Below are 26205 nucleotides of genomic sequence, written 5' to 3'. Positions count from 1 at the left end.
CGGCAGTTGTAATACAATCATAATTAAGAATGAACTTTGTATGTTCATCTTAACTCAAAAATCCAATAGTTTAGTGTTTCTGGGGTTTTCTTGTAAATTGTTGCATCACTCATGAATGCTGAGATTCCCTCACTCTCAGTGATAAACAAATCATAATATATTTCTAAATTTTGTACATGTTTACTTGTGTATTTTGTAAAATTTGATTTAAAAGACAATCTTGTGTTGAATTCCAGGAGACCTTAAAATGTTTTTCTGTATGTCTGATTTTTTTTCTTAATGAAGATGATGTTTATTCTCTGTTGTTTGATTTAAGATATGTTTTGAGTTTTTTGATTTTAGAGTTTAGTTCAAGTTGAGATTCTGGAGGGTTGTGTGGGTTATGTTTTTAACACAGAGGTTTGTGTGTTTCTGCTTATAGTTCAGGATTTTTTAAGGTTTTCCTCATTCGTCTGTAAACTTAAAAAAATTAATTAGTAGAAAATGTATCAGTAAAACGGCATTGCTGTTTCTCTCCTTTTCGTACTTTGGTTGTCAATAAAGTCCCAAATAATCCAAATTTCTGTGACTTTTTTTTTTTTTTTAAATAAAATGTACACTTAGCTAAAGTTTCATGAATCCAGCCCAAATATTAATGGATTAGCTACAATTTAACTTGTGATAGTAGCTCAGTAAGCTTAGGTGTAATGATGCCAGCTCCAGTCCATTAAGTGTCCTTGTGACAAAAGTATTGTGTGTGTGTGTTGCATTGTGGTTCGATGTTTGCTTTTGTGGATGTTTATTTTTTTCATTCGGTTTACCAACACTAGACTTGACAATTTGCATATGATGACAATTTGTTCATTCAGTGGGCTGGTTTCAGCTATTGTGCAAATGTACTGTTTATAAGGTTGGGGAAACCTGCAGTCAGCTGAGACTGAAGAAGTCACTTAGATAAGTGACGAAATGTTTCTCCCACTGAAAACTCTACGTCCAGATGAACAGAATCAACCTTTTGGGAACACCACACTTTATAGACTTGTGCTATTCCAGAATGAATACCTGAATCAGGTAGAGTATAAAAGGAAGCCAGCTGCTTTTAGAGGTCTTGGGTTCTTTGGCGTGTGTTGACACGTAAACTCATACTTTATTTAATAAAGACTACCAGTTGATGGCAAAATTTAATTCCAGTCTCATGCCATTTTGTTTGAACTGACACATGACCACCAGCTAGCTTGACGGAGTTTAAAAGAACTGTTAGCGCAGAGATTTTGAAACAATTTTTGCCAAACATTAATAATCAAGGCTTCTTAAACCCAAATGGTGTTACAATATAGCCACTGTTTAGTGTTTTAACAGTGTAAGGCTTGAGATGCTCTTAGCTACATGTTTCAGATTATTTTAGTTGCTGATAGTTTAGCTGAAAATCTACACTGAACCCTTCAAGCCAGTAGATCCATAGTATTAATAAATATGATTGTAAACAAAAAGCAAACTGATAACAATTTAATGATTCAGATTTAGTCCTGTGAAGTTTACATTTATATGTATTTATGCTTTACATATATATCACATATATAATTCTTTCAGAAACAAACTTTGCACATTCAAAACATGAGAGGACAATAAGTGCTGCGAAATAATTTATATTTTGAGCTAAATGCTCCTTCGTCCTACAAGCAAAACTAATTTCCATGTGCTCTGAAGAGTGACAGCAACAAAGCTTTGTTAGAGCAGCTACTTCATCCAGGACGTTGCCTGGGCCGTTGGCAGCGCAACAACAATAACCTCCTGCAGAGGCGCAGCAGCCAATCAGAGGCCCGGAGTGGGCGGGCAGCGACTCCCGGCTGACGTCTCTTTGAGTCTTCGTCTGAAATAAATCCCCCGGCAGGACGGCGTGTCCTCGGGTCGGCAGTCAGAGGGAATCACCTGCTGATCGCAGAGGTCAGAGGTCAAACTGGTTGGAGCTGATGGAGCCGACCTGTTGGGGGGCAGCGTTCCCGACGGCTGCAGGAATGATTTCCTGGTGTTCTGGGGTCGACTCTGGCCCCGCCTCACAGCTCAGCCTGTGCAGGAGGACGCGGAGCGGCTCGCCGACAGGAGAAGCTTTGTGTTTTAAGCACCGCCCCCTCGCCGTGACTCACCTCAGTGTTAACACAGCAGGTTAGACTGAGTGCTGCTCCTATCTGCGCAGCATCTCTTAGCGTTCCTAATAAAGCGTCTCTGTGTGGAGAACATAAATGTGACAGGTCAAAGTTCACGAGTGTTTATCTAACGCGAGGCCTGATGGGAGTTATTTAAGGCCACAGCCCGGCTTCCTCCCACCATCCAAAGACATGCTGCTTGTGGGGATAGGTTAACTGGTTAATTGGAAAATCCAAATTGCCACTAGGTGTGAATGTGTGTGCGAATGGTTGTCTGTCCCTGTGTGTTGGCCCTGCGACAGACTGGCGACCTGTCTGGGGTGGACCCCGCCTCTTGCCCTATGACAGCTGGGATAGGCTCCAGCGCCCCCGCGACCCTGAAAAGGATAAGCGGAAGCGAATGGATGGATTTAGAGGCTGTTTTTCTTTTATTTGTAGCAAACGTGGCTCGTGTGTTTAAAATATGAATAAATAAAAAGTGTGTTTTCCCACACCTGAACTTACCTGACATATTTGTTTTGTTCTTTTTATTTATTTATGTAATTATTGCCTTGTTTGTTTGACCAGCTGTTCGTAAGTAAACACACGAGCTCACAGCAGCTTTAAACGCTCGTTTGTTGTTGCAGAGAAACACCCACGATGCACCGGGGCAGGAGGCGGGGGCGGAGGGTTCCCCACATGACCCGAATGTGCCACGCGTCAGGATGTTTGTGACCTCACCGAGTGCGTCCTCAGAGGCCACGGCGTGCTGAAACACAGCGAAACAGGGCGAGGGTGTGAAACATGTGGTCTGGGGACCAGAAGACGATCATGTGACTGGAACAAGCTAGTCACATGACCCTTACAGGAAGTAATAAAATAATTAAACGTCCAGAAGCTTCACGTGTGAACGGTGGGTTCAAATCTGGGCTCTGTGGCCGGCGTCCTCTGGATGATGGTATCAGCTGTTTTCCAGGCACAGATGAACTTCCATAAACAAACAGTTTGTTGCAGAAATGCTTCGTTTGCATTTTTCTGCATCAGATTTCTCCTCTTTTCTTTTTTTGAAGCAGCTCCAAAGACTCGTCCCAGAGGACATGACGACCACCAGTGCAGCTCTGAGCAGTTTGCTTCATGTCTGCAGGAAGCTTCGGTCAGCTGTTATCGTCCCTGCAGCCAATCACAGCGCCGCCACAGTGAGGACGCTTGTTTCAGCTTCAGGAGGTTTCCTGACTCCGCCCACTGAGGATTGCTGTTATTGATTTTATCTGACCAATGACGACAGTGTGTGTTTGTGTGTCTGTGTGAGTGTGTGTGCGTGTGTGTCTGTGTGTGTGTGTGTGTGTCTGTGTGTGTGTGTGTGTCAGATATACTGATATAAAAAAATGGATATTTGTTTGTGATGACAAATAAATCAAAGAAAATAAAAATAAAATAAAATCTGTGTTTTTCTTTCCTGGCACAGACAAACTTCCGTACATCCGTCTGTGAACCTGTCTTTAGACATAAAATCTCATCGTGAATGTGAAACTGTTCAGACGGCGCCATCTCTCATGTCCAATCACAGAGCAGCGTTTCCACTGACTGAGCAAGTGTTTCCTGTTAGGAGCTCCGTCACTTTATTTTTCAAATTGCTCATTTTCATCCGCTTATCATATTTAACCAGCACACTTTACAACAATTAGGGCGAGGGTGACCGTGGCTCAGGGGGTTGGGAGGCTTATCTGTAACCGGAAGGTCGCCAGTTCGATCCCCGGCCTCTCTGTCCTAGTCGTTGTGTCCTCGGGCACACCTACCGCCTATTGGTGTTGGCCAGAGGGGCCGATGGCGTGATATGGCAGCCTCGCTTCTGTCAGTCTGCCCCAGGGCAGCTGTGGCTACAACTGTAGCTGCCTCCACCAGTGTGTGAATGTGAGAGTGAATGAATAGTGGCATTGTAAAGTGCTTTGGGTGCCTTGAAAAGCGCTATATAAATGCAATCCATTATTATTATTATTAGACTGTACAATCGTCGTAAGGTCGTAAGCATCAGTCAATTTAGTTGTGCAAATCCTCCAAAGTTACATTAACCTGGAAGTGACATCGTGGGGGGGGGCTGACAGCAGGCTGACAGCTGAGACCTCCGCCCACTTTGCCCTGACCCTTTGTCACTCATTGGCTCTCGACGTATGGCTGACAGCCAATAAACATGCACTTTGTCACTCATCACAATTAGTTTGAAAACACCAAAAAACGTCATCTTGAGGCTTTAAAACAGGTCATGTAGTAATTACGCCCGTGTCTTACACCACCCGTGGTCCTCCGTCTGCTTCCATGGAAGTCTGTAACTGAATGAAAACTGATGTCAGGAATGTTGAAATGAGGTTTTATTGTTTAAGGTAAAAAAAAATCAAAAAGCCGACTGTAAACGTTGCACCAGGACCAGGATGAACGCTGGGAAGTGGAAGGAAGTGAGCCTCAGACAGAAACTTGTGTTTGTTGTTGTTACGTCCCCCCGAAGGGGTCTAGGCATGCGAGTGAGGACAGTTGTTCTTCAAACTTGCATCGAATCAAAGCTGTGAGCGTTCGGGCCGACTGTGGCTTCAGGAATGACTGAGTGGAGGTCTCTGAGGACCCCGCTGTCTGCACGTCTCAGCAGTTTGTCCTTCAAAGGAAAGTGAATGCGGAGAATGAAACAGCGTCTCTGTGGGTTTCACTTGGTCTCCAGCCAGAAACAAAGTGCTGACCAGCAAACCCAGAGACGGAGAGCGGCGGTGGCGGGCTCCGACCTCAGAGGAGCTCTGATTGGAAACAACTGTGAGCTCCGTCCTCAGAATGACGTCGATGTTAACAAGCTCCGTCTGACAGACGGGCTCAGTTTGTTTATCGGCCACGACACGAGGTTAGAACGCCTGAAGGCTGTGATTGGATGGAAACACACAGATTAACAAGGGAACTGTGGAACGTCACGATGTTGCCAGGCAACAAAGACACACTCTGACATCCAATCAATCGATGCGTTTGATATGAGCGCCGGGGCCTGACCCATCAGAGGGAGGTGGACCAGGAAGAGCAAGTAGACGGCCGTGACCTCACAGGTGCCGACACACCTGAACTCCACCCGAGTCTCAGGCAGCCATTGATGGAGGTCACCTGTAGTATTGGTCAAGTTACTTGAAAAAAGTATTTTGCTTTCAATTTGCTTTCAGAAACACAAAAAACATTTAAGGAGGAAGTGAGACGTTTACAGGGAAGTTAAAGTTTGTGAGGATGGGGGGTATCTGCTGAGGTCAGAGGTCACAGAGTGAGTCTGTGGATCATTCACAGTGACAGCAGAAACGTCTCACCTGCTCGCTGTCATCTCCGTCTCATTTATTCATGTAGTTTTTGCTCATTTGTATAAAAATCAGTCCTGATTTAAGACCATCTGAAAAATGTCAAAATGCCTGTTTTGCATGTTTGGATCTTCACAAGGTTCCAACTCGAGCTGCAACATGAAACAAGAAGAAATGAGAGTGAGACAGAGCAACGCTTACACTCAAACTGGCTGTTTTACAGCTGATCAGACGTTTAGGACTACACCTCCAAATAATATCCATATCGTGCCATCGGCCCCTCTGGCCAACACCAGTAGGTGGTAGGTGAAGTGTCTTGCCCAAGGACACAACGACCAGGACAGAGAGGCCGGGGATTGAACTGGCGACCTTCCGGTTACAGATATGCTTCCCATCCCCCTGAGCCACAGTCGCCCCAAACACAGAAACCAAAGCTCCAAACATGAACTCAGTAATGAGGAGCTCGTTGCAGTATGTTTGATGCGATCGTTTCCGCGAGGTGATGGGAGCACATCACATCATATACAGAAAACAGTAACAGGGAGCTGTGAGAGTTGAACCTGTGGTCACATGACCGCAGGTGGAGCTGCTTTACCCGCTGAGCCACTGAAGACTTCAGTCCAGTCTGAACCTGAGTTAACAGCAGTGTGAACCACAGAGAGCTGCACATCACCTCAGAGGCTCTGATTGGTCCTCATATGAGCACCAAACATGGACTCCTCCTCCACAGGTGACGCAGCCTTCATGCTCAGTTTCTGTGCTGAGGCTTGTTTTCCTGCTCAGACTGTGTGCAGGTGTGTAGTGAAGGACCCGAGTCTGTTTTCTGCGTCAGGCTTCATCCTGCTGAGGCTTCGTCAGCGCTGAAGATGGTCCACGAGGGAGCAACGCTACATCCAGCCCGGAGCATCAGCATCACAGCGTGGGTTCGACTCCCACTGCAGGTATGCAACAACTCAAACCAACAAACTCCAACCTAAAAACCTTCAAACTAATAAACAAAATAAAAACCTAAACAACAACTGAAAACAAAACAAACAAACTCAAAAGCTCGCTGCGTCTCACTTGCGTTCGCTTCGTGGATTTGCGTCGTCATCAATTTGTGACTTCCTGCGACACACGAGACTGAAGGTAAGACAAGGTGTGCTAGCTAGCTTGGACACAGCTAGCTAGCTCAAGAGCTTCTTCTTACTTTGCTTAATGCTAACATGTTAGCGCATTAGCTTTCTAATGAATAGCTAAGCTAGCTGGGGAGTTTTCTTGTAAATCTGAGCCATAAATCAGGTGGACCTGCTGCTAACACTGAGCCTAAAGACCATTTAAAACTGGTTCTTTGCTCAAGAGCACAGAAATGACAACCAAGTGTGGCTGCCATGAAGCAACAAGGAATAAGTACAGTACATTACACGTGATGATGCTGCTCAGGTCTAAACGTTTAAAAAGTTCCACCTTAAAAATAATTCACTGTTATTGATAGATTGATTATTACGGTGGCCCCTAGAGACAAAGCACATACAAACTCCAAAACACTTGCAAACTCCAAAACACATGCAAACCCCAAAACACTTGCAACGTGGGGTTACTAACATCTTGCCCAAGGATACTTGGCAAGATACTAACAGCCTGGGATCGAACCACCGACCTTCTGGTTAGTGGCTGACCTGCTCTGCCACCTGAGCTACGGTGGAAAGTGGAAATGTTTGGTCTTAATGCACAGCACCATGTTGAGGAACAAATAAATGAACACAGCATATCAATTGTCAACATGGTGGTGGAGGAATGATGATGCAAGCTTGTTTTGCAGCCATGGGAACTAGACACATTGCAGCACAGACAACTATATGTTCACAACCACATCATGTCCAATTACGAACCACAATCTAACTTCTTTAGACTGTAGAAAAAAAAACAAACACTGAACCAAGGAAAAACATATAATTAAATCGGGTGATTTGAACAAGGAACCTCACAGTCAACAGTGCTGACCACTGTACCTCTGTGCTTTCAAACTGGAAAATCACACACATTTGATAATTTGTTTGTTTTTTTGTCTGCGATTGTAAATGTGAGTTACCAGAAAAAGCAATCCATTTAAAAATAATCCTGATGGACAGTTTTGACAGATATGCTGCAAGAAAAAAGCTTTGGGTGCCATACAGTCTTGGCCTTTGCCTACAGCAAATTATTGAGCTGATGTATAGATGGTATGTTACTGTTTTTGTGTTTTTCACAAAATTAAGTCAAATCTTTACACAGAGCTGTGATTTTAAGTTAATGTAAATTAACGTTAAATCACTGTAATGTAATGAAACATAATTTTCATGATTATTAAATGTATCTGTCTGTACATATGCATATTTAGATTGTTAAAATACATTCACAAATGTATCATGATTTCACAAATATCTGTCCGTTATTTTAAAGATCGAACTGTTGAATTCAAATGTAATGCCATGGAAAAGCATATAACATGAGCCCTATAAGCTTGTGTTACATCACATAAGTATTGTTATCTTTGCTAGTTAGGGCGATCGTGGCTCAAGAGTTGGCAGTTTGCCTTGTGATCAGAAGGTTGCCGGTTCGAGCCCTGGCTCGGACACTCTCCGTCATTGTGTCCGTGGTCAAGACACTTCACCTACACTGAAAAAATGGGAATTGGCAGGCTTTTGAATTTGCACAAATGAATTTAGTTAATGCTACACAAGCCTTTCATGTTTCTCTTATTTACATGATTAAATAAAGTACCATTTACTTGATTATAAACAATACTGAGACTACTCATTTTTCTTGCATTGATTTAAAGTGACTAAATTAAAATACTAAAACCATTGTAATCATGTTTGACCACAACCGGAAATGATGCAATATATTCAAAGACAACAACTAAATATGATTGGATAATAAGACCTAGAGTCTTATCCAATAAGACAACAACATAATTTAAGGAGAGCGCAATTGACCGCCAGATTCTGGAAAACTGTTTAGCGGCATGCAACCTTTGGCACTGAGTCAGGCATACTGAGAAGGTAAGTAATTTAAATACATTTGTTTTAGTTGGGTACGTTTTCACAGAATTGTTGTAGTGCATGCTATATGAAAAGTAATCTGTAATGTATCTACATGTTGTTTTTACAGTGCTAGCTAAAGTTGGTATTAGCTTTGTGGCTAAAACTGAAAAATAGTATCAAATTGCAGCTGTTGTCGGTCAGATATGGAATTTATGCATGTGACAGAGAGCACTGACGTTTTTGATGGCTTAGCAAGTTAAAACATAACTGAGAGAGCGCAATAGTGTTTGTGTTACTCGTGCTAGTTATGGCTACAGTGGCTAATTAGTCCGGCTGTAACCGTCAGAGTTTAAGAAGCTGGGAGCCCCACAGTGCCATACCCTAATTCTTGCTGCTGACACGCACTCAAGTTATAATAAGGATCCTGCCACCTTAGACGTGGGTTTAAGAACCTGTGCCCATAAATGCCAAATCATTTCTCCATTTAGTCATTGTTTCAGGTGAAGTGTCACTTATTTGACTATTCTATTGGTCAAGCCCAAATAATACAGCAGATATCTACAAGGAGATAAGTTTGTTCAACAGAGTATGTCTTATTAAGGGATGTATTGTGAATTTTCCGACATCGTCCTAACAAAAATTAGGACCCCCCCCCCCCCCCTTTTTTTTTTCTACTTTGTGTAGAACATATGTGAGCTGCTTCTCAAAACATTATGTATAAATAAGAGAAAGATTGGTACTTTAAAGAAACCATTGATGCTCTTCTGAACTGGAATAAATACCTTTTTTCAATTAAAATTAATGTTTTTTGTGATGGTGGAATTTTTACCTTTATCATTACAGAAGTCAAAACATCAGATGATGATAGCTTACCATCTAAACTCCCCATCTCTTGGCAATTCTGAATTAGAGGACTCAGCTGTATCGGCCTTTCTAGTGGATTTAAAGAGTTAAAGACTTAAAGAGGAGATAGCTTAAGTCATTAGGTACATATTTCCTGACATTCTAGATGTTGACCTTGGACAGTGTGTGACATAAAGAGTATAACTTATAGAAAGGGAATGGTACTGGCCCAAAAGGCAGCAGGTGGATTGCCAGAACACTGAAAAACCATATCTGCATTGTACCACAGCATATTCTACATTGTGAGAGAGCTTGGTGGCTGGTACAGAGAGCACGACAGAGCTTTTGAGCTCAGCCCAGTATCATCAAGAATATTCACTCTCATTTCACTCTGTGAACTCCTTGATACTTATCCATTGGTTGACTATGAGATTGGATCAGTCCACATTGTGACTTTAAAAAGGCATATAGAAATAAAAGGTGTTCATATAAGTGTAATAGGTTCAGTCGCATGTATTTCCTTAAATAAATTCTTATTTTTTTATGTCTGATCTTTATAACTTTGACTATTGGGTATGGATAGCTTTATGAAAAGTAAACTGAAATGATTCTTTCTGAATATGTAATTCTTTTTTGCCTACAGAGTCCTCTGGTCCTAAAGACTGTTTTGGCTGACGGAACCTGTCGAAGCCTCACTCTCTAATGGAGCGCCTGAATCAACTGAGGATCTCATCGTTGAAGTCAAGAGACAGTGTTGTCTTCAGGGCAGTTTCAGACTTCAGTTTATGGATTCCTTGTTTGGGAATGAGTTTCTTAACCTCACCTCAGTTTCAGAAGTTGCAGACAAAGGGACTCTTAAAGCTATTGACATGCCAAAGCCCACCACATGGACATAAAAAAGAGTAACAGAGTTGGTGAAACTCAAGATGGAAAAGACTTTTTCATACAGAAGACATGAAGATGTTTGTGATGCACCAATGGTGGAGGCTTTCATGGCAAGATGGCCTGATCTATTTGATTTCCATGAGGTAAGGTTTGCCTCATACATGGTGTTCTTGTGGTATTAGCCTAAAATGGTTAAGGCACAGTTGTTATTTGACAGCCCATTTCTTCAGCATGAGTGATTGTGACCTTCTTCCAGGTATTAAACCTTTGAAGCTCATTCCTCTGTGCTCATGTTTTCAGATCAACGCTGAGTTTAAGAGAATTGCCACCATCCCCCCTCAGACAAAGTTCCTGGCTCAGCTGGCTCTCCACTTGGACAACCTGGTGAAGTTGGTCAACAGAAGAGGAGAGCTTGGACTAATACTGAAAAGAATTGTGGCATAAATGGATAATTTAAGTGATAAAGCCTGAATTTCAAATGTTTTCCCATGATAAATTCTCGCATATTGTATTTTTACATCTGCTTGTTTTTTTAACCTTCACTTATTATTAATTGCCAGTAAACCTATTATTAATTTGTGTGCCTTTACTTTAAAAACATTCATGTAAAGTACACTATTAAAACTTAAATGAAGGACAAGGGCTGAATGAAGATGCTAATTACATACATTTCATTTCAGTGTGAAGATGTTGATGCTGCGTCTGTCAAGGGAGTGTGTATCTACATGGGTGAAGACCCTGGCATGCTTATCCGGGAGTATGTGGTATGTACTTGTGTTTGTTTGTTTTTTTCTTTTTTTTCGGACTTTCCACAGTGTGTCATATTACTTACTTGGCATGAAATGACTAACATGGCTTCTTTTTTACAGGGCATGGAAGAACGTGCCATCAGTGAGACTGTTGAAGACACCACTGTTCGAATTTATCTTCTTAAAGAGCAAGCTTCAGCAGATGAACAAGAGTTGTCCTCGCAGGCATCAGGGTGGCGAAGAATTTGGATAATGTAGCATTTGCTGTGATAATGCTATTTGGACTCATGTATGCATTAAACCTTGCCTACCCTGCTGACCTTCGCTACAACTTTGACGTTTTCCAGAAGGTTTTCATGGAACTGGATGGAGCTAAACTCTCTAAAGTTCTTGCTTTCAAAAACCATCTGTTTCATTGAGAAGTCAAAGACTGCACTTCTGCAATTCTTTGCAGTTTTTCATTTTGTGTTCAGTAACGTTATACTGCTTATGTTTTTATTGCTTTCCCCTCATGTGACTGCAATGCAGGATGATTTTTCCTTTTGGTATCATGTTGTAAGAAATTTTTACTGATGATTTTTAGCAATATGTTCTAAGTCAACCTTAATGTCCTGCTTACATGTTTAAAATGAAGATTAAAATTCATGTAGGTGTTTGGTATTAGTTATGTAACAATGTCATTTAAGGCTCAACTTAGTTGAAATCTTGTACAGATAAATACTTGTACAGAAGCTGAAACTGTTGTCAAATAATACACAAGTTATATTTGTGTAAATATGTTTATTCTTAAAAGCGTGTTGCTTTTTTTCAGGTAGTCTTAATTTAGTTTACATTTTCAATTGTGTAATTAATACAAATGTTATGTGTAAGAGATGACAGGATCATCTATAAGCACTTTCTTTTATTTGCTGCTAAGGTCAGTTTTTTGTGAAATATTTGCAAATATATTCTCAAACTAACTTTTTCTTTTAGTTATTTCTGCAGGCTATCTTTAAAAATGTGTTAACAAGTTTATATGGACGTGATTTTGGACTTGTTCATGGCAGAATTGCTGCTTTCACTGCTGTTACAGTTTAATAAAGGTGAATTGTTCAGTAGCACTCAGTCTTTGCCTTTTTTGTCAATAATGATCAGTTAATATTTCAATTGAAAAAATTAAGTAGGATTTAAAGCCATAAGTTGTGTTGCAGGAACATAATTGCAATGTGTTTACATTACATAATATCATTGCGTACCACTGGCAAATAAAAATAAGTTGGTGTTAAACATTAAAATATATTGACATTATGCAATACATTGATATTATGATAACAGATTAATATTAGTACATCAAACATGATTTTTTTAAGTAATCTGATGTAAATAAAATACTTTGATTTGACAAGCATTAATTACTTGAGGGAAAGTGGAAAATTAAGTCAATCATACTTATTCATATTATGTGGGACCGATGTACACAATAAAATCAAGTAAATTGAAAGAACTTTTTTTTTCAGTGTACTGGCGATAGCGATGGTGTGATATGGCAGCCTCGCCTCTGTGAGTCTGTCCCAGGGCGTACAATCCATTATTATTTAAACCAACTGTTAACTGTATATTTCTGTACACTTACGTATTATGATTCATATTGCCACATTCATTGACCTTGTTTATAGGTAATTTCATTGTTTGATCACGTTAAAATGTTCCTAATTTAATGTCTAAAAGCACTTGGAAAAGGCAGAATCCCATGTAAAATTAGCGCAACAAACTCTATTTTCATTACTGAAAATGACCGTATTTTTATGGGACAGTTATTTTCTGTTATTTTACGGTCGTATTTTGGCGCCCCAGCTGCCAGAATATTACCGTTTTTTTAAGATGTTTTTTTTCTTCCTATTTATAGATGATTTTATTGTTTAATCACATTAACATGTTCCTAATTTAATGTTTAGCGGCACTTGAAAAAGGCGAGATCCCATGTCAAATTAGCGCAACTAATTGTATTTTCATTACTGGAAATAACCGTATTTTTATGGGGAGTTATTTTCTGTTATTTCACGGTCGTATTTTGGCGCCCCAGCTGCGGGAATATTACCGTTGTTTTAGGATGTTTTTTTTAACAGTGCATATGAAGCCTGAAGGTTTCATTATTTTACCCGTAAAAGAAAATTAACAATCAAGCAAATAAATAAACACTTTAGTTTCACTTTGGTTCACAGCTTCAGAGGATGTTTTGCTCAAGGAGAATTCTGATTGGCTCTGAAGACGGCAGATGCTCACGCCTCTGACATTCTTCTTACTTGAGTCATATCTGCCGAGCTCGGTGCAGACGAAAAACACAGTTTCATCGCTACAACCCAGAATGAAAACACTACTTTTTCTCGTTGTCATGGGAACATACAGCGCAGCAGCAGGTAAACAAGCTCAGTCTATGTATCTTATGGCTCTGAATCCGCGGTGCTTTCAAAGTTTTCATGTTTACTTTCAGAAAACCCTTCGCAGAGCACAGCGACGTAATGGTATAGATCGCTGTGGGTCGTGGTATCCGGTACATACCAGAGATGCGTCTTTGCTCATTAGCACGAGGTCGTTGCTGCTTTTCCTGCTCTCTCTGTGAGAGGCGTTAAGTAGCGCTGATGTAGTTTGCTCATCTGCAACATGTCGGGATGACAGTACTGACCTCCGCTCTGTCTCTGTGTTTAGCGACTTCCTGCGACTCTCTGTGTGATGAAGTCTAATGTATCCAAAACGCAGCATACATTCCTATTTCTTAGAAGTTCAGTGTTTATTGTCATACGCAAGTAAAGAAACATGTTTCCATGTACAATTCAATTCTCCACAGATGCCAATAAACCCAGTTATAGAAACAGATATGGAAGATAATATAGTTGAATTAACAAAAGGAGGAAAAACAGTTATCGAGTTTCCACCTGACTCCAAATTACAGCTCCCATCCTAATTACCACCAATAAGCATTAAACAGCAAAACAACCACCAGGGGAAGTGAATCTGGTCCATAAGCACCAGGCTTGTCACACGACTACAGAAAAGGAATCCCCAGATGTGCTCCAACGTAATTTTTTACATACCTGTGACCACCTCGCCCATCTGCAACCACAATTAGAAGAAAATGCTGGAGCAACTTAAAAACAAGCCACGGGTGCCCCTCATAATCAGGTTTTGATTAGGGAACTAGGACATGAGTCAGTGTTGCATTTAAAAGCATTACGCAGGAATAAAATATATTTTTTATTTTCAGTGAAGACTTTCACTACAGTCTATCCTCTGGTTTTGAATTGTCGGCTTGATGATTAATACTTACTACCAGGGTCTAACTTTTTTGTGAACATATTTCATTTGACCGAGGTCATCCACAGTGGTGACTGTATAAACTGATCCCCCCTTTCCTTGGGTTTTAAGCACTTTAAAGACTACTGGACTCCAGATATCTTGAATTTTGTGATGGTCTCTAATGCCAACCCTTTAAGGTAAACTGTCTTGCAGGGGAATTTAGAGGATTCCTTACATGCTGATCAGCGTGTTAGCTGCAGTGTTTTAGTGACACCTTTAAAACCTATGGCGTAACTGGGTCTGGTGTTCCACAATCCAGTCATGAGTGCTGCCGCCCACAGGCTCATGAATCCTTCGTAACAGGCAATTGATCTAAAAATCAAGAAAAATGGTGACTTATCAGTCGACCGATGTGGTAACCTGTGGTAGAAAACAGGGACAGTCTGCTTTCTCTGTGGAAGGAAGGGTGCATAGTGTGTGATTACATTTCTCACACTGACCATTACCAACTGGCTGGTGAGGGATGGTGGGACTTTTCTCAATGCCACACTTTTGGCAAAGTTGCTGAAACAGGTTGTTCTAAAAATGTCTGCCTTGGTGTGGAAACAGCTCCCAACTTGGATCCAGGAGACAGATACCTAACTAATCCTACTTTAGTTATGCAGCAATAGGGTTAAGCTGCTGGGTGCTTCCCATGATGCACTGAGCGTTTCTTCTTCACTTATCTCTTTTCACTCTATGTATTTATACACCTCTCTACATTTATTATCAGTTATTATTAATCTCTGGATCTCTTCCACAGCATTCCTTTGTCCTGTCTCCCTTCCTTCACCCGCAACTGGTCACTGTGGATGACCAACTGTCCTTGAGCCTTATCAGTAGAACATCAGTCCAGTGATCATAGGATAATAGAGGTGGAGGGGAAATGAAAGAACCCAGATTTATGTTTGTTTTAAACTTCACGCCCTTTTTTTGCAAAGGCATCTGCTGGTTCATACTGGTACACAGTCTCCACTGGTGGATGTCTTGGGACACTTGCTCTGTAGCTAAATAGAGAGCAATGAGGAGACAACTGACTGACACCTCAGTTGAGTCCCACCAGAAGCTGACTTAGAGATCTAAAGTGACCTAAAAAATCTCTCAGATTCACCTGTTGGTGTTAGTGTGGCTATCCTCTGGATGTGTTCACTGTCAGAAATATTCAAGTACAAATTTAACTTGAAGGCAACTTGCTTTTTGTTTGTTTGTTTCAGAGCGACACACTATGACATACATTGAGACTGCAGCCACTGGTTGGAATGAATCTCCTGAGTTAACTGAAGTCATATTTGTAAATGGTCAGGAGTTTGTGCATTATAAGAGCAGCTTGAAGAAGATGGTACCCAAGACTGAGTGGATTGAGAAAACTGTAGATCCTGAATATTGGGAAAGAGAGAGACAGAGAAACATACACAATGAGCAAGCGATCAAAGCACACGTCATCTGGCTAATGAAGCGTTTGAATCAGACTAGCGGTGAGTAAAAAACACTGAAACCTAAAGATCCTCCTGAGAAAAAAGAACTTTTTTGGTGATTTCCTTTCCCTTTTGGAGCTAAATGAGGCCACTTAAACACATGAGATATCAATAGAAAGCACATGATGTCCTCTATTAAGAGCATCATGACTTAGTGGGGCAGCTCAAATAAGTAAAAAAATATAGATCAAAAACAAATGTCCATTGGATAGGACATAAATGGACAGGCTGATTCTCAAGATTGTGTACAATTGTCCTCTCCAATGGACATTTGTTTTTGATCTATATTTTTTTACTTATTTGAGCTGCCCCACTAAGTCCTGTCGTCTCCTCGTCTCAGACACTGAAAGAAACAAACATGCTGCTTCCATCATCGTCGCAGTCATGGCAACCACCAATAAAGTGACATCAGCGGGTAACGAGGTCGACCTGATTTGATGATTGATGGGTTTGTTGTGAATTTTCACTGGTGCAGCCATAGCATGAATTTGAAAATTCAGCTAAATTTTGATATTATAATGTTAACACAAAGGTGATAACAGTTATGGGTCTCTGTGGCAGAGGTGGCAAAAGTACAGACATTCAGTACTTAAGTAGAAGTACAGATACGAGTGTTAAAAATACTCCAGTAAAAGTAAAAACGTACAGACTGTGAAATGTACTTAAAGTAAGAAAGTAAAAAAGCAGGTCTTTGGAGAACATTTCTATTTTTGTGCAAAGCTACCTGAACATTGTGTCATATTAATGTAATAATAAAATAATATTAATAAATGAGAAACAAACTTTAGTTTAAATTTTAATTCTAATAAATGCACTTAGCTTGAATGAGTCAAGTAAAAAATGATCAGAGAAAAAGAAGAAAAAATTAAAAATATCTCTATTTTCTGTTCTTACATTGTAGAGGATGACTTTGCCTCCAAGCAGGAAAAAGAGTAGAGACTGGGTTAAAATGGGATTTAGCAGGTGGCAAAACCCTAAAATTGGTTGTTGTGGCTGTAGGAATGCAGCTAAGATAATGATGGGAAAGAAAAGAGTTTGCTGCTGGGTTCCTTTGACCCAGACCACAGTGAATAGTCTTTATACACAGTTAATTAAAGCAAGCCCTAAAAAGTTAATTCTGTTTATCTGGAAGAAATGTTTCTTCCACGGAAAACACTGAAATAATTTCATTACCTGGCTGATTGAGTATGCATCAAAACAATTAAAGCAAGCGTTAGAGTGTCCAGTTGCCAAGAACATGCTATCTCAGAGGTGTTTTGAGTGTCTTGTGGACTAAACAGCAGCTCCAGAAACACTGATTTGATGTGCTGACTTCATAACAAGGATGTTTTGTTGTGTGTCTTTGATTATTCCTTACATAGGGTATAGCTCAGTGCTTTTTTGTCTATATTAAAAACACTGAGGCTCTCTTAACATTGAATAAAAAGGACTGATTCTTTACAACAGTTTGAGGTTTGCTGTCTGCTGAACAGCATCTAAAGATAGAATATCTCTCATTTACTACAGTTCTTTATCTTTCAGGTGTTCACATTTTGCAGTGGATGTACGGCTGTGAGTGGAACGAAGGCACGGAAGAGGTGACTGGATTTGAGATGCTCGGTTATGATGGGAGAGATTATGTTGCATTTGACCTGAAGACAGAGACATATATTGCTTCAGCACCTCAGGCTGTTATAACCAAACATAACTGGGACAGAGACAAAACTCGCATATTATACAAGAAGTACTTCCTCACACAGGAGTGTGTTGACAAACTGAAGAACTTTGTGAACTCTGGGAGGAAATCTCTGATGAAAACAGGTAGAATCACCAGATTTAGAGAAATGGACACAATATTCATATGCCTCAATTTCTGTGTCCATAATAATTAAAAAAAAACAGTTTTCTAATTTTTCTCATCACCTCTCTTCATTCACACTGTGTTTTGTTTTTTACATTCATGGCTTTTTGTTCTTTGTTTTTCTACTAACTTCATCTTAGTCCTTGCTATTAAGATTCTTAGTTTCATTTTATGCTTTTATTGTCAGCTTCCATCTCTTCCTTATTACTCTGCATTTATATTACTCTCGTGATACACTGGTGAGTTGTGCACCTCTTACACATTGACAGCTAGGATCGGCTCCAGGGTTGCAGAGCAGCTTATGTTGGATAAACTGTCACGGTCCTGGGTCTTTGACCCAGAAGGTCTTTCAAATTCTGTTTATTATTAAATGTCTTCAGTTTGATTTTTAGTCGGCTTTTTTTTAAGTTTTCATCTTTGTGTGTTTCCTTCATGTTTTCTACCCTGAGTTTAGTTCCAGTTTCTGTTGTGTTTATTGTTTATCGTCTTGTACTGTGTTTCTGTGAACTCTTTATTCCTTACTAATTTTTGGTGTCCTCGTTGTATTCTTAATACTCTTTCTTTTTTTGTTCTTCTTAGGATGTTATCAGCCTAAATAAACAACTTGTCTGAACATTACACTTTCTAGTATGAACTTTGTGGACACACTTGGCTTCTGGCAGCCTATCTATCCATCATATCTAGGGTGTTCCTTGTCTTTTTCCCTATGACAACAGAAACAGTAATATTAAAGTACAGTTAATAAGACATAACAAACTAAAAACCTCTTTACTCTTTAGTTCCTCCCTCAGTGTCTCTCCTCCAGAAGTCTCCCTCCTCTCCCATCAGCTGCCACGCTACGGGATTTTTTCCTAACGTAGCTGAGATGTTCTGGAGGAAAGATGGAGAGGAGCTTCATGAGGATGTGCACAAAGGAGAGATCCTCCCCAACAATGATGAGACCTTCCAGATGAGTGTTGATCTGAAACTTTCATCAGTCAAACCTGAAGACTGGGAGAGGCACGAATGTGTGTTTCAGTTCAGTGATGTCAACAAGGAGATCGTCACCAAACTGGACAAAACAAAAATCAAGACCAATACAGGTAAGACTGAATTCAAAGGGAGATTATTAATCTTTAAAATATATATTTATCTTTCTTCTGGCCTGTTTTGTTATTCCATGTACACTGTAACCTGTCATCACCACAGTGGTTCAGTAAATGGTCACAAAAACTAATCAGCCATTTAATTACAATCTGATTTAAATAAATAATTTCAGAGTTAATGGGACAAAATGTTATTTTTCTTTTTTACATTTGTGTATTTTAGTATTTTCACAGTATGTTTCTCATCAAGTTCACAAAGGATCCTAAACTGTGCACAGGTTAGATCTGATGCTGATATTTTACATAAAGGATCAACTTTCCATGATGTTTATTTATAACTTGTTTTCTCACAGCATGTAAAAACATAAATATATGCAGTATTGTAACACCGTTTTGACTGGGTCAGTCATTATGATGTAGCTGCTGAGAATCAAACAGTAACTGTGATTCAGTTATTCTGACTAAACTCATCCTAAAACTCATTATTCACTGATCTGCACTGAGAACATATCAGGTTGTTTAAGTCCTGCAATACTTATAAATATTACTAAATATTACTATATTATTATAAATATTATTATAAATATTATAATAATATAAATATAATAATAAATAATATAAATATAAATAATATAAATATTATAAATATTATAAATAATATTATTATATAATATTATTATAAATATTACTAAATAGTATAAATAATATACTTAGAAATATTGTAAATATTGTGGTTTCAGGTCCTTCAGGGTTTCATGTTGGTGGTGTTATCGGAGGTCTTGCGGTTCTTCTCCTGGCCGTCTGTATCGGAATCTATTTCAAGTCACGAGGAAATGGTAATGAGCAAAATATATTTTTATGCTTTATGAATGATATTCATGTGAAATATTTACATTTTTTGGTATTAATATTCTAATAAATTAATATAATTCATGCCCTGTTCCTATGATATAAAAAATCATAAATTGGGAATATTTAATAATTTAGATAGCACTTACTAATTAAATTATGTAAAATACTTATTGTCTGATTAATTTCTAAATAAATAACTGTGGTAATGTCTGTTTTCAGGGTTTAATCGTGCAAACAGTAAGTATTTTTAAAATGTGTTTAAAGATATTTGGATGTTATTTGTGTGCTGAATATAAAAAGATTTGTAGAATCACTGACGTCAGCTTGACAGAAATAACTAATGTTGTTATTCATCTGAAAATATAATTCTTCTTTTTAAGCTTCTGATACTGTGACTTGAAGATTCAGACTCAAAAGTAATTAAATCCTAATGTAAGTACAGCACACCAAACTACACTACTTAATATCATCTCTAAAAACTTTTAAATATTATTTATTATTATATAAATGTCTATAAATGTAAAATAAATGTTCCAAATCCAAAAAATATGAAGTAAAAAATGAATGACTGCATTAAACAGACTCAATATTTCTGTTCTGACAGGAGAGCAGTAAAGAGTAGACAACCGTCTCTGAACTGAGGAAGGACCTAAGGGTACAGCTAGAAGCGCATCTGTAACTGGAAGGTCGCCGGTTCGATCCCTGGGCTCTCTGTCCTGGTCGTTGTGTCCTTGGGCAAGACACTTTACCCTAACCCCTACTGGTGTTGGCGAGAGGGGCCGATGGCGCGATATGGCAGCCTCGCTTCTGTCAGTCTTCCCCAGGGCAGCTGTGGCTACAACCGTAGCTTGCTTCCACCAGTGTGTGAATGTGAGAGTGAATGAATAGTGGAATTGTAAAGCGCTTTGGGTGTCTTGAAAAGCGCTATATAAATCCAATCCATTATTATTATTTAATAGCAATCATAAAGCTGACCTCGTGGCCCATTGCTAGTCAGTGGTGCTAATTGCAGTCATTATGCAAATGTTCTGTTTATAAGGTTATAAGTTTACAAGTCACTTGAATGAGTGACAAAACGTTTCTCCCACTGAAAACGCTACGTCCAGATGAACAGAATCAGTGATTTTGTGTTTTTCATTCAGAAATTGCAACAATCACAGATGTAGATCCTAAATTATTTAAACACAAGGACATTTTTGGGACATTTGTCTATGATGAGAAGCTGGTTTCTTTTTTCTTTTTATGCTTCTTTTCTCATTTTGTTTTGGATCTGTTATAATTTATATACTTTATAATGTTAAGAGTTTCTTTTCAAGAACGTTCTCCTTCAAATTAATTTATTTCACACATTTTGTTAAGCTCTGTGATTACAGACATCATAGAGCTGGGATTATTAATGAACTCCGTGCACAATGTATGATATTCAGAACTTGTATAGATTTTATATATAAAATCATTCGTAGAACAGTAAACAGTGGAGGGATTCTATGTTATATTTATTTATTTAATTATTATTATTTAATAATTTTATCAGGCAACTGAGGACATGTTTAAACTGAATCCTACTGACTGAGATTCTTCTAGACCACAGTGGTATAATTTTTTTGTCATATCTCACAGTTTTTCCCTTTAAAAAAAAATCATTAAATTTTTCTAATGATTTTGTCACATCATTGTTTTCTGCATCTACTTTGGTTAGTCCTTTAAAAAATATAACGTATAACTCAGGGAATTCCAGTCAAAAGCATCCAATTCCACTTGTGCAATTTTAATAAATGAAACTTCATTCACTTAATATTTGCCATGAGTCCTACATGAAAGAACTCAGACATTTTAAAGAGCAAAACTCTTGGATGCCGTCATTCATACTAGAAGTTCGGTGGAGACGTCACTGGATCTACTTGAGACAGCTGCTCTGTGTGCTGGATGTCTCACATGAAGAGCAGATGCTGCAACAATGCAGGTTATAATCCAAGAAACATTGATCCTCCTGGAAGTTAGAAAACTCCACCTGCTGATGTGACTGTCCAACGATTTGCTTAAAGGTCTTCTCAAAAGAAGTGTTAACTTTACATGACCATGCTCTGAGGAAAGCATGAATCAAGCTGTATGCTATAACTGCCTGTAGTGTGCGTTTAGCCGAAGCTGTTCTTAGTTGTTTCTGCTCCACACACAATCATGTAGCTTTAGCTTTGCCAGCAGATTGTTGTCAGGTTTGTTCCTGGTGGGAGCTGGTCTGCAGTGTACTGAAAAGTCAAACTACTCTTATTTTGATTAGCTTTTATTTAAGTATGGATAATATAACTCCAATTTTAAATGTGAGCACAAAAAGATGTTGGTGCAAGTTATGGATACTTTATTAGGCTGAGAAACCCAAGGAAACCCTCTGAAATAAACATTTCAGAGAGAGCAAAAATGTACAAGTGGCCAAATCAATAATCCGGTGCATTCTTAAAAAGGGCATGCTGGAGAGATTATATCTCTCGGCTGGCCTGGGAATGCCTTGGAACGCCCCAGGATAAGATAGAGGAGGTGGCTGGGGAGAGGGAGGTCTGGGCTTCTCTGCTTAGGCTGCTGCCCCCACGACCCGGCCCCGGATAAGCGGAAGAAGATGGATGGATTATTAAAAAGAATTACTGCACTGACCAGCTCAGCAACAACAAAAGGCCTGAAAGACCACAGAAGACAACTAAAGTGAATGATGGCAGAATTATTTACATGGTTACAAGAAATAACTTAAAACATCTAACCAAGCCAGTAACACTTGATGAGTATGTATGTCATTGTCATGGTCTACAGTCATGAGAACCATTATTTAATGTAAATACAGAGAGTTTACAACATGGTACAAAACACTGGTTACACTCAAGAACAGGAAGACTTTCCCAGAAAACATCTAAAACGGCGTACACAGAAATGTAAACAATAAAATGAATTAATAAATAAATCATTAAACAAATGAAACAAATGTTATAACAATGATGGGAAATGAAGAGCTTGGAAAAGAAAAACAACTCACGATTGAAAGCACAGCAACTAGTACCGCTAGTGTTTACTGATGATGTGACTGCTCACAGAAACACGCCATTAAATCTGAAGAGTCCAGGTCTATGATCTCTGCTCGGTTCACCAAAGGCTGCAAAGCTGATTGTACCTCAATACAAACAGATAATAACCAAATGTTACAGCTCCATAATCCAAACTAGATCTTATCACTGATATATATGCATATACATTTTTTAAAATGACCTTTTGTGATTCCCATTGTGTTTCCACCAGGTATTATATTTAAACTCTTTTTACTTTTTCTTCTGAGTCCTGTTAATATGCTGTGTCCATGTAAGCTTTACATCAAACAGCACTCCTAAAAATTTCAATGACATACAGATAAATCAAACAATCTTTGCTTATATGTTTCCTGTTTAAATACACGATTTTGTTTTATCTTCTATGGAGAACTGAAATCCTCATGTAGTTGCCCAACGTTGTACCTGCTTAACTGCTTCTTTCAACTTCTTTTGTCTTTCATCCGCAAAAGCTGACTTTCCTATATATCTCAAGGGATTTGATTAAAGATATATTTAATCTTAATTAAAATTACTTATGGGCTAAATACTCTTCCTTGAGGTGTTCCATTCACAGCTTCTAGATTCTGTACAATTTATACAAAACATTATTGATCTTTTATCCACAAGTCTTTGACCTAATTAAACAATCTACCCTTTACACTCATTTTTTAAAGTTTAATAAATAATCATTCTTTCAGACCACATCATAGGTTTTTGTTCTGTATCCAAAAACTATCCTAATCTATTTCACCTCTCATCAAAGAGTCTTTTTCAGTTCTAAAAACAACAGGCAGCACATTCACAGTTCAGAGACGATGGAGTTTAATGTTTTTAGTCTTCGCTGACTAAAACTAGTTTTTTGTGGCAGCCACCGTACTAGCATTATTCATTTGGATTGGGAGGGGTAAGAAAACACTTAGTTAAAGACAAAGCTTACTTTTATATTCAGCAGTACTACAATCCCATTGCTAGATGGCGCCATCTGACAAACCAAACCCAGCAGCACATTGTGGAGAAACGTTCTCTTAAAAATAAAAGAAGTCCTGCAGCAGAGCTTAATGATAGTCTTTGAAGCTTAGACAGGTTTATGTGCAGAATGAGTGGATTATTTATGAACGGTGGGATTATAACTTGAAGTGAGTTCATATGAAAGGCAGCAAGTCACGAGAAAGAGTCTGTGAGGGCAGAGGTCAGATGAGGACAAGAGAATCAGAAATAACAGAAAGTCTTAAAATCCAACATTATATTTTAATTTTTACATGTAAATACATAATATTCAGTTGTAGACCTTCGGTTTAGACAATAATACTTAAATATTGCCTCTTTATTTGTTTTTATATATAAGAAAATTCAACATTTCTGACTTTAGGAATTGATCGTTTCATTATTTTATCATTGCAGCAACGTTGCAGAAAGAGAAGGACACACAGGTTTCCAGATGAATTTGTGGGTGGATGAATAATTGTATCTGGATTACTTGGGGAAGTTATTTTCATATGAGTGTAAACAGCATAATTTAAATTACTTTTAAAATAGCATTAGTAAGAATGTGATTAAGTATAAATAACTTCAGAAAATATGTGATAACAGCTGTGACACAAATATACATGATTTGGATTAGACGGCCTACAGTGAGGTAGTGGTTAAAGACGAGGCCCACAGACTACACACCACGAGCTCTTTGTTTCTGAGGTCATTCTGCCTGATAAGTTTCACTTTAGAAAGACAACCTTATTTCCCTTTTTTTGCCTGGTTACTGTTAAGATGCAGCCAGCTTTGAATTTCTATTGGTCAGAGAGAAGCTACTGCGCATGCGGCAGTTTTATTTTGAGTGTGGCGGAGTCTAAACAACAAACAGACATTTTTTTCCTTCTTTGTTACAGTCAGGTGTATTACCACCACCCACTGAATTCTGCTGCTGACTCACATCTCAAAAATCCAAATCTTATTAATGAGACAGCGAGAGAGAGATAAATATATTGGATATTGTGGCAAATCCTACTCAAAAAACAAACAAAAAATGTCAGATGAGGGCAAGAGAAACAGAACTAGTAAAAAGTCTTAAAATCCAAAAACATACAACTTTGTTTTTATATTCCAAATGTATAATATTATGTCTGTAACCCTTGGATTCACACAATAATACTTAAATATTGTGGTTTTATGTGTTTTCATACATACATAGTTCTACATTGCTAAAGTTTTCTCATGTTAATCATTATTAGCTTCATTTCTTTATCATTGCAGCAATGTTGCAAAACCAGGAAGACAAAAAGCCTTGACGACCTGGCGCTTAAATTAGATAACAGCCTCTTTGTTTGTGTGCCAACGCTTGCAAATCAAACCAGATCCAGCGTCATAAACACAAAAACGAAACCTAACAGAGTCATCACGTGGTTTCTCAGAACAGCACAGATGTAGTGCTGTTTGAGTCCAGTGGCGGCGCTCTAACACCGTGAATGATCAGAAGATTTGCTGAAGTTTTCCGCTGGAGCTTCAACTTGTGTCATTTCTTTGTTTGCAAGACACAACCCAGAAGAGCATCAGCTGGGTGTGTCACAGTGACAACACACACCAGCATGTATTTGTGTGAGTTTAGGAATGTCACAAAGAAACACAACCTGAGGTGTGTTGTGTTTTTATAACCTCTCAAAATAAAAACAGGAAATGCATCAGAGCTCTGTCTGATTTTAGGTGGATTCCTTTGTTCTGGTTTGAAAACAATATACTTCTTCACACTTTAAAGACAGGAGAAATCATTGAATGACAGAAGCTGTAAGTTTACATATGCAGGCAAAGATAAAGAGGCAAATCTCAAATTTAAAAGATGTGATGTTGCTGGAAGCTAAATGAGATCACTCGCTTTGTTCATTTGTTCTTTGACATTTCACGTTTTCTGAATTCATCTTAAAAACCTGCTCATTTTCTCTACATAATTAAAGCTGTAGCTCATCATCATCATGTTATAATGCTGAAAACAGCCTCTGTAATCTGGTTAAACTGGTTACTTTGGCTGCTTTCTCCTCACATTGCAGCATTTAGTGTCTAACCTTACCCGAGTTATTAAGTGTATACTTTTTTCATCAGTATGTGTTTTTCTCTGGTCTGTCTATCCCAATATTTTAGAAATAAAATCTTTTCTTTTTTTTTGCTTTGGTTTTTATATTTGACAACTTTATTGACTTTTCTGGAATTTAAATCATATTATAAGCTCATGAAATACAACAGTTACAAGCACATGACACCTGCACCTGAAACCTCTGACTATGTTCTAGTTAAAGAGTCAGCATTATCTGATCTTGACCTCTTCTCATGTTTTCACTGTGCAGGCTTTCATGTCACAAACTCTCAGGTTACAGAGGTGGATGACCCCGGAGGTTTGCCAAGCTTTAAACTGCTGAACTGTATTTGATGGACCTCAACCACATAACACAGTATTAATACTGCTTACAAATCAATAACTTCTTACAACTTAATTTATGATAAATATAAATCTTTTACTTTGGGACTTTTATTTAAGCGTGATTTTGACTGCAAGACTTTTACCTGTAAAAACGTGTTTTTACTTTGGTATATTGTTGGATGCTTGTTTGTGGAACAATCCTTTTACACTTCTTTCAGTTTGACTTGATCCCAAAAACGCACATTTTAGGTTAACGGGTGATTAAATCAAGC

At 38.6% G+C, this 26205-nt stretch overlaps 1 protein-coding gene and 1 long non-coding RNA gene across 2 annotated transcripts; both read left to right on the top strand.

Moving 5' to 3' along the window:
* Positions 1–8033: 8033 nt before the first annotated feature.
* LOC146492754 (uncharacterized) lies at positions 8034–12397 on the top strand. Its single transcript, XR_014871843.1, has 4 exons — positions 8034–8439; positions 9908–10292; positions 10450–10913; positions 11019–12397. It is a non-coding gene; the product is annotated as an uncharacterized LOC146492754 (long non-coding RNA).
* Positions 12398–12461: 64 nt separating this feature from the next.
* LOC146492753 (class I histocompatibility antigen, F10 alpha chain-like) lies at positions 12462–21747 on the top strand. Its single transcript, XM_085147952.1, has 8 exons — positions 12462–13294; positions 15425–15685; positions 17207–17485; positions 18305–18607; positions 19351–19446; positions 19682–19699; positions 19843–19894; positions 20067–21747. Exons 1-7 carry the CDS (start codon positions 13153–13155, stop codon positions 19860–19862), a joined length of 1119 nt encoding a protein of 372 aa, XP_085004078.1. The 5' UTR covers positions 12462–13152; the 3' UTR covers positions 19863–19894; positions 20067–21747.
* The last annotated feature ends 4458 nt before the right edge of the window (positions 21748–26205 follow it).

Source organism: Neolamprologus multifasciatus, chromosome 22 (genome assembly GCF_963576455.1).
Source record: "Neolamprologus multifasciatus chromosome 22, fNeoMul1.2, whole genome shotgun sequence".
Classification (NCBI taxonomy): domain Eukaryota; kingdom Metazoa; phylum Chordata; class Actinopteri; order Cichliformes; family Cichlidae; genus Neolamprologus; species Neolamprologus multifasciatus.
The sequence above is the reverse complement of the archived record's forward strand: the minus strand, read 5'-3'. Positions and strand labels throughout refer to the sequence as shown.